This window comes from Lutjanus erythropterus, chromosome 14 (genome assembly GCF_056507025.1).
Source record: "Lutjanus erythropterus isolate fLutEry1 chromosome 14, fLutEry1.hap2, whole genome shotgun sequence".
NCBI lineage: Eukaryota > Metazoa > Chordata > Actinopteri > Lutjaniformes > Lutjanidae > Lutjanus > Lutjanus erythropterus.
This window is the reverse complement of record NC_139330.1, coordinates 32,801,171-32,810,924: the sequence shown is the minus strand read 5'-3', so window position 1 is coordinate 32,810,924 and position 9,754 is coordinate 32,801,171. Positions and strand designations below refer to the sequence as shown.

At 37.0% G+C, this 9,754-nt stretch overlaps 1 protein-coding gene across 1 annotated transcript; it reads left to right on the top strand.

Moving 5' to 3' along the window:
- Positions 1-6,967: 6,967 nt before the first annotated feature.
- LOC146315766 (uncharacterized) lies at positions 6,968-9,033 on the top strand. The gene is made up of 3 exons (XM_084736208.1): positions 6,968-7,204; positions 7,987-8,174; positions 8,284-9,033. Exons 1-3 carry the CDS (start codon positions 6,968-6,970, stop codon positions 8,786-8,788), a joined length of 930 nt encoding a protein of 309 aa, XP_084592334.1. The 3' UTR covers positions 8,789-9,033.
- Positions 9,034-9,754: the final 721 nt, after the last annotated feature.

Below are 9,754 nucleotides of genomic sequence, written 5' to 3'. Positions count from 1 at the left end.
TGGTCATTTTTGGCAATTTTTGACGTTTTCCACATGTCATATTTTAACAAACTCCTCCTACAGGATTAATCAGAACGGCTTCAAAATCACTGTGTATCATGTACACAACTTTGTGATCAAAAGTTATCAAAAGATTGCGCTCTCTTAGAACAGCGTGGTCGTCAGGTGGCGGCGAAGTTTGATGTCTCACCATGAAACACAAAATTGCTATAACTTTACCATAAATGGTCCGATCTGACTGACACTTAATATGTTTGTTAATGGTCCAGCCCTGAACGTATGGTGTGAGTTTCGTCGATGGGTGTGGCCCAATGGTTTGGCCACGCCCTTTAAACTGCAGCATGCCACATAGCAAGTTTCGCCAAAGTAAATTAAAATTGGTATGTACATGTATCACATCCAGACACACAAAAAAGTCTCTGGATCCATTGGCCAAACCCAACAGGAAGTCAGCCATTTTTAATTTTGCGACCATTTTTGGCATTTTCCACGTGTCTTATTTTAACGAACTCCTCCTACAGAAATGTTCCAATTGATGTCAAAACTGGTGTGTACCATTCTGACAAGTGTGTGATCAACAGTTGTTAAAAGGTTTGGTCAGCGTTAAACAGTGTGGCTGTGACGTGGCCTCGAATTTGATGTCTCGCCATGAAAGACGAAATTGCTATAACTTGGGTGTACATGGTCTGATCCGCACCAAACTTCAGAGGTCTCATTAAAGTTCCAGTCTGAACACATTGACATGACAGTCATGAGACATACTCATTGCGCCACCTAGTGGCGACAGGAGGCAACATCATCTGACATGCTACTGGAATTATCAGATGAAGAAGAAAATTGTTTGGGGGTTTCCTGGCAGAGATCTGCACTTTACTGAGTGACCTTTTCTAGTCAAGATATGATTCAGAGCAGGTATTTAGCAACAGCTGTTGTTTGCATGGCAATATGGGTAAAATCTTATATCTCAGTGTATATACATTTACATGAAATTGTACATTTTCTTGAAAACTAATTAAAAATCTGTTTCTAGACAAAAATGTGAATGTCTGTCTTTGACTAACTCACTTAATTAAAACCTGATATGAACACAATGAATGAGGACAGTTTGTCTGTTGGTTGACAAATCTGTGATATGAAAAAAAAGACATCATAGTGGGTTAACACCTGAGCATATGTTAACATTTATGTATTTAGGTCTTTAAAGGTGTTAAAGTAAGGTCTTATGATCTATTGCTAGAAGTGTTATACTGCTCCATCTGCAATTTTGCCTGATGTCAGTGGGTTTTATGCCCACTGAAAGTTGGGGGTGCAGTGACGCCCCCAGTTTTGGGGCACAGCAGGAAATATGCAGTTGTAAAATAGTCATACACTAATAAATTTTAATTGGCATTTCACAGGAAAGGAAAATAAAGTTATATCATGTGCTATATTGTTTCATTTTCATGCAGATAGTGCCTGTTTTGTTGCTCGTATGTGTTACTGGCCGAGTGCACCTAGTGCTTTAATTAATCAGTTAACAATCACAAAGTGCCATGAATTCAAACACCTGTGATTATTTATGCTCTTAATACAGTAACTTTTGGCTCTATCATCTGAATAACACAACACAATGTCTGCCACCTGCTTTGTGTGGAAATACTTCTAAATAATAAGGCAGGAAGATGTAAGATGTGTGGAGGGATAAAATCTGCTGGACTGAAGTTTGTTGCGACATTTGGAATATCAGACAGAATTCTAGATGAAAGCCCAAAGCTTCATGAACACTGGATTGATACTTTATCTACAACAAGGTGCCCCTATAGCTCATTTGTGCCCTCTGTCTGGAGGCTTTTAGTCCTCGGTTCGATTCCAACCTGTGGCTCACTTGCTGTGTCATCCCCTCTCTCTGTACCCTCTTTCCTGTCATATCTTCAGCTGTCCTTATCAAAATAAAGGTAAAAGCCCTAAAATCCAATAAGAATCCTACCAAACCCTCACACAAGTGACTGGGAGTTTTTTTGTTTGTTTGTTTGTTTTCTTGGGAGTTTTGCATTTTAACTTGGAATGATGATTGACTTCATTAAGCCGACTATGTTGAACACTGAAGTGCATGGTGCAATCCATCTGCAGCAGCCTCTGCATGCACATGGGATGTGGACTCTGTTTCAGCTCAATATCATGACTTTGAAAACACCAAATGACTTGTTTTAACTAATTTCATTAGTTTAAAAACAAAGATTGTAAAAAAAAAAAAAAAAGCTGTTCAGTCAGACAGGCTGAACTTGGCATTTTATCCTCACATGCAGCTGCAGTGAAGATCAAGCTGCACACAGTCTGCACAGTTTATATTAAATTCATTATAATGTTAATTAATATTGAACTTGCGTACTTGTGCCTCAATAACAATTATCAGTACAACTCACTAAAGTCATCAGGTTTGGAACCCACATATATTGGGATAGTGTGCCTCTTTTACCTGGATAAAAAAATGTGTCATTTTCAGGAAAATATGAATTCCTAACCCTCATCTCATCACATCTTAACATTATAATGGCCGATAGTTTTTGACCCCCAGTGTTAAACTCAAGTTGGTGCCTATGATCCCATCACACACACATGAATGTGTCTCCAAGCTAACAATCTACAGTGAAGATTTAGGCTGAAATCATGGTGCAGCATGCACCGAGCAACATGGAGACATTTTATGCTTTTTTTTCCCCTTTTGTTTCTTTATGTTTGGAAACCGCTCACAGCAACTCTGTTTTCCTGTGGAACTCCAGCAGAGTTTTGTGGACTAAAAAACAAGGGTATGTAGATAATGACTGAATTTTCACTTTTGGGTGAACTATCCCTTTAATGCATTTTCTTTAGATATCTCAGGAGCTATTCAAGTACGATGTTAAGGTTGAATTTACTTACTGAACATAACTGAAAATATTATGAAGTGTAATGTATATCGTGACATTTCATGACCGTTGGACTGTTGATTACAAACAAGCAATTAAATGCAAATATCTCAAGCTTTAAACACTGTAACAGACAATTATCACTATTTTCTGACATATAATAGACCAAACAATTAATCAACTAATTGAGAAATTTACTGACAAAGAAAATAATCATAAAAGCTGATTTTTAAACATTTTCAGAAATATCCATATACATAAAGAAGGATGAAAGAGTCAACAAGTAAATGATGTCAACACACGAGACAGAAGCACCAAACAGTTCTAATGAGTCTAATGGAGTTTTTCTTTTGTGGGTTTACTTTAGTCCGCATGTTTATCTGGGAGGGAATTATATATATCAACCACATCCACTTTGAACTACATTACAGCCATGTTAGTGTTGTTTTGCATCATTAATACTTCATGTTAATGTTATTGTTGAGCTTTTAGTGAGAATTTACTGGAAGAAAACACATAAGATGGACCAAACCAAAGATTAAGGTCAATGAAAGAACAATTTAAATAAAATAAAAAAGTAGGGGTTGAGTCTGAGGTTAGAGTTCAGGATAAGAGTTAGGGGTTAGGATTGGGGGAAGAGTTTATTAAACTGATGTGGACTCAAAAAACATCACACACATCCAAAACTGATGAGTACTGGGTGTTGGACAGTAGAACAGGTACAAAAATCAAAAAATAGGTCCGCACACCAGAAACAGCTCCTTAAGACTTTTGTAATAGCATCACCACATGTGACGTTTCGGGCACCAGCCCTTCATCAGACATGAACAACATGAGAGGACACACCTCCATATATACAGCCAGTGGTAGTCACCCCATAGATCATGTGATCACAGATGCATATATACAAAAACATACAAAACACAGAATAAAACTACATGATACCAAGGAATATATATACACAATTCATTTACCTTGGAAAAAGGACATTTACGAGCATATATTACAATAATATGGCCAACAGTGCCGAGGGTAACATCTTGAATATGACGTCAGAGAACATCAGGTGAAAAAATGTTATAATAGCATGTAAAGATGGTATATAATAGGTTTTAGAACATTGCTTTTTTTTTTAAATAAAGGTGTAATAATACAGAAAGTAGCGATACTTCATGAGATGTACCACAGATATAAAATAGAGGTTGAGCAGCATGTGAACATCTCTCCCACAGCAATAAAAAAATACATCATACCATACAGAACCAAATGCTGGGGGAACAATGTCCACACAAGCACAATCACATATCTCAGATATCACAGATGCATGATATGAATACAATGAGTGTAAGATGTTGTAAATAATTGCTAAAGATGCCATGGCTATGAATGGGAATAAACAACAGCTGTTGTGACGACCACAAGCAGAGGACCACCACCAGTTTTATATGTATCTTACCAGGACATTAGGGCTTCACGGGTCGTTGATTTGTAAGAACAGCGCTGATATCTGGGCGAATGTAGGAGGAGGAGGCAAAGGATAACCAGTGCCACATATCCGATTCTGTACTGGTCAAATTCACACACTGATGGTCACTTCAGCTGATGGTGTCAACAACTTTCTAGCTCTTTGGGCTAATGCAGCAACACAGCGCTGTTCACTCCTCAAACACTTTCTCTCAGCAAACTGCTGCACCACATCAGTCTCTGTTTCCACATGAGATCTTGTGAAATCCTGTTCCATTTGAGATCCCGTGTTCCCTCTGGTACATAATCTGAATGTAATAAGGCCTGGTTCTAATCTGGACCACAAATTTTAAAGTTATTTAATAGTCAGTGGTTCTTTTAATGTACATTAATTTAACTTATTAATTTAATTTTACATTAAAAAATGTTACAAAAATAGATGTATGATCTGTCAACTATAGTTCTTAGAAAGACTGAAAATTAGACGCTTAAAAACAAGGAAAAGGCCAAGAAAATTGCAATCGGTGCATCTCTAGATCCAAGTACAGATGACTAAAACCTTTTACATTCATTAAAACATGAAAGAAAAACTCCAGGATGTGTCAGTGTAGCTTAAAATGTGTCTACAAACATATTTAGGCTCGATGCCTACAGAACCTCTATCACGTTTTTAAACTAACTTGTGTGTTTAAAGTACTGCTCTCTGTGCTAAAGAACTCTACTTCCCAGATGCCTGAACTGAGAAGCAGTTTTGACTGAATGTTGAAGACCAAAATTCAACACACAATTCAATCTAATTAACTAATTAAATTGAATTCATTAACCCACCTTTTCAGGCAGACTCGGTGTGGTTGTTTGGTCTGCACCAGGGTTCAACTGACAACTTTCACACCAGCTCAAATGAACCACAGTAAACAGACACTAAACTGAATATTCTACCAGCATTTGTTCAGTAAACCTTTTGGACTGTGTTGGACTCTGTGCTGCAGAATATTTTAAGATGCAGTCTTCAGGTGAAACTTGTGTGGTGCCCTTCTGCCCTTCTGATCTCTTTTTTTAACACCTTTGATGACATTATTAGCTGATATGAATTTGTAGTGGTATAATTTTCTATCATCAAGTTCACTCCATCCACTGTAGTGATATAATTTTCAAGCACCAGACTCACTCCATCCAAAGGCAAAATTCCATTCTAAGGTAGATCATGATGCCCATCCAGAAGGATGATGAGGCAAAGGACCTTGTAGGTACTTTCCCACACCTGGTGTTTACCACATGGATTAAAAGTCAGTAAAAGTCAGATCAGCTGTTACCACACGGATTAAAAGTCAGTAAAAGCCAGACTAGCTGTTCTTTTCATGTAATGCATTAACCTGTATTGTCATTTAACTATTTTTAAAAAATATAAGATTAATGCATGCGAACCTAAGGGAAGCAGCAATTTGCTAGAAAATGAATGACATTATGATCCCATAAGGTAAAATTTAATACACAATTATGTTTGATTGTGAGCCAAAATGTTCAAAGTGGGAGGAGGCTCATAGAGCCTCCTAAACAGTATATAACAAGGTGTTTTGCACCTCTTTCTTCAGTCCAAACCTGGGTTTGACTCAAGCTTGTTGATTTTTCTACCTAGAGAGATCAATAAACTTTGTGTGGCAGAACTTTGTTGCTCTTCCAGTGATTTTTCCAGACTTTGCCTGATTCTTCTTTTTGATGGTTTTGAACTTTGAAAATATACAAGTGATAACAGTGTTTTTTTATTAAGGTTTTTAGGGTGTTGTGGCTCTAAGCCCAGACCTTACTGGCCTATTTTTCTGAGCTTTTTTTGTCACAACAAATTCTGCATTAAATTCCATGAACCGTTCATCATAGTCTTGTTGATAAAAGGGTAGAAATTAAATTAGCTTCATACTCAATCTGAGTAATTGATCAAATTAGATGTCCTATGAATTAAAGCAAGATGTGGTAGGTTTAGAAATATTTTATGTACCATAACACTAAAATCTGGATCTGGGCCTGTTGACAGGAGTTAAGAATAATAATAACATAGAAATCGTCGATCTTTTCACTAATGGTTTTGTTCGCTTGTATATGGCAAATAAAAACATCAAATTTAAATTGGACTGTTTCATAACTAATTAAAAACTCCCTGTAGTAGCTTTAACTAGCTAGTCAACATTGTCTCTCTCTCCCTCTATGTGTAAATCACTCAATCTTTAATGTGACTTACTGAGACTGATGTTACAGCTGTGGTGAAGAGGGTGGGGGTAATGCATGTTCAAGAGGAAGTGTAGATTCTCATCAACCTACTGGATTCTATCACTTGTCATATTGACTACAGGCTGTTTGGATGAAGAGGACAAAACATCAGACGTTGGTTCCAGCTTCTGAAGGTAAAGTACTATTTTCTTATATGTAAAATAACAGCTTCAATATTGATATGAATATATCAAACTAGGAAGACACAGCATGTTTGATTGATATTGTTGTGGATATACTACAGTTGTACTGTATTTGTGTGAACTTTAGTGATGTCACTGAACAATGTTTGGTAGATATTAAAAACTTGTTCTCTGTCTATAACCTGATCTCTCAAACAGGTTTCACTCTGAAGAATGGAAGATTTCTACATGAACATCACCTCACAGAACAACAGCTATGATTACTGGAACATCACCTCCAACTACAGCAACATCACCTCACAGAAGGAAAACTATGATTACAGGAATATCAGCTACAACTATGATGGTTATTGGGAAAATGTTGAATTCATCTATTTTGTGGGGAGATGCATAACCATTTGTATCAGCCTTCCTCTGACCCTCGTGGCCATCTATGCTCTTTATTCTCAGGTATGTACATTATGACTGAGAGTGATTTATTTACTGTCTGTGTCATGTGTCTGTCGTACAGTCTGTCTGTTCACATCTTCATCTGACTTGGGGTCGAGGTGTCAGTGGGCTGAGATAAGGTGTTGTAATGACCTATACATTTAAAGGAATAATTTATTACATAATTAAAATTAACATGAAGTTAATCAGATTATAAACACATGCAGCTAAATGGTTGTTGAGTTTAAGGCGTCATTTAGCTGCAACTCAAAGAAAAACACAAAACAATTATACAGTTTGTCTCAGTCATTTTTTCATGATTTGGGCTCAATTTGAAATTTTGCACATATCTGTGGTCCTCAGAGGATGGAGGATACTGAACTTGTTCATTGTCTAATATTTTCTTTAACACCACCATCAGGTTGATATTTCTGGTTGTAGTTAAATGTCTCAACAACAAATTGCTTATTGGATGGACTGCCATAAAAAAATGACACATTAATGTTCATTAATAACAGCCTAATTATTTCATTTTTGTTCCTGATGCTCAGCTGTTACTAATATGTGAGTCTATATTCAATGCATGTTTGTTTTACCCTCCAGTCTTGTAAATCCATGTGTTTTATGTTTAAGGTCTTCAGAGACAGAGAGAGAAGAATTTTCTCTGCAAACTGACAAACTGAGTGACTTCAGTAAATCCAGTGGAAACATAATTAACCTGTGATAACATGTGTCCTGGGAGGAGGTGGAGTTCAGAACATGTTTACAACTGTTTCTTTACTTTTATCAATGTTTTCCTGCAGATACGAAATGATCAAGTTGCTCCGATCTACATCATCAACCTTCTCATCTCTGACCTCATTCAGCTCTGCTGCATGATCGTTCAGGTGACACTAACTGACCATTACGTTATGCAAGATATCTTCTATTATATTTACTTCTATTGTCTGATGGTCAGTGTTGTCTTCATGGTGTGCATCGCCCTGGAAAGGTAGCTATCTGTCTGTCCAGTATGTGTGAAGCTACTTCTGTGTCTCACCATTATATTACTATATAATTCTGAAGCTCTTCAAAGACTATGTGTCCATCTTGTATTACAGGTATTTGGTCATTGCCCACCCACTGTGGTACCGCTTCAGACGAACCATCAAGATCTCTGTGAGGGTCTGTGTCCTGGTCTGGACCGTTCCTCTTGTCTTTGTCCTCGCTTTCTATTTCTGGCTTGATTTTAAGCTCTTCCACATTATCTTTGGCATCTTCCTTCTCTTTCCCCTCCCACTGTTCATATTCTTCCTGGGTGGGTCCCTCAAAGCCCTGTCTGCCAGCCGTGTCCCTGCTGATGAAAAGCGACGGATTGTGACAGTTTTGGTTCTGGTGCTGCTTATTTACACACTGCTGTTCCTGCCAATCATCATTTATTTCCTGTCAAAAGAACGCACACTTCAGTCAACCCTCAACTGGCTATCTCACATCTTTGTTCAGTTGAGTCCTCTTGCAGACTTGACTCTGTATATTTTCATGAGGAAAGGGACCATAGACAAGTGTTTGTCCTCTGTGTGTTGTTGCAGAATGGACAGTGATGATACCAACAGTTCATCAGTATGAATGATGACAACATTTACACAGTCAGCTTCATGTAGGCAGAGAGAGAGAGAGAGAGAGACAGAGAGAGAGAGAGAGAGAGAGAGAGAGAGAGAGAAAGGAGAGAAAACAGAAGGAGAAATGTAGACAAATAGAAAAGACAGAGAGCAGACAGATACTGTCATCTACTGATATGATCTCCAATAAGACACCTGACTGTAGATAAAAGGATGATGGGAAATGTTTTGGTCAATTTGTTCTGGTTCAATGTGATGCCTTCAACAAATGAAAACATGGTTTATTTTTTGTTAGTTTGTTAGGTGTAAATTGATGTTTATCATTATTAGTCTTTACTACTGGACCCATCAGTCTAAAAGTTTTGTGCACATTTAGAATAAAAAGAAAATTCTTTCCTGGCAGAGTGAGTAGTTCAGTACTTGTTAAGTTTTATTTTAATGTTTTAGTGACATACTAGTGTTTAGGATGTGATTCAGTGCAGGTATTTTGAAACAGCTGTTGTTTGCTCGCTAATATGGATAAAATCTTATATCACAGTGTTTGTAAATTAACATGAAATTGTACATTTTCTTGAAATCCAATTAAATATCTGTTGCTAGACAAAAATGTAAATGTCTGTTTTTGACTAACTCACTGAATTAGAATCTAATATGAACACAGTGAATGAGGACAGTGAGAGAGCTGTGATATGAAAAAGCACTTGAACATACAGTAACATTTATGCATTTAGGTCTTTAACCATGCAATATTCATAAAATGCAACACAAAGTGATATATAATAACACAAAAAGTGATGAAAATAAAAACAGATCATATCATTTATGATAATGCCTGAAAAAATAAAAGGGAAATAAAGATAAATTGACCATAAAAACACTTCCTGGATTTCCTTTTTTTCTGAATGTGGCTTTGATTTGTTCTGCATTTAGTTATAAGATCAGTGACCATCCTGCCCACTGAATACTTAGTGAA

Bases quoted from the DNA above. Each gene is read 5' to 3' on its own strand.
- LOC146315766 (XM_084736208.1), top strand. From the start codon at position 6,968: ATGGAAGATTTCTACATGAACATCACCTCACAGAACAACAGCTATGAT. The intron at 7,205-7,986 runs GTATGTACATTA...GTTTTCCTGCAG, and splicing joins TCTATGCTCTTTATTCTCAG to ATACGAAATGATCAAGTTGC. The intron at 8,175-8,283 runs GTAGCTATCTGT...CTTGTATTACAG, and splicing joins GTGTGCATCGCCCTGGAAAG to GTATTTGGTCATTGCCCACC.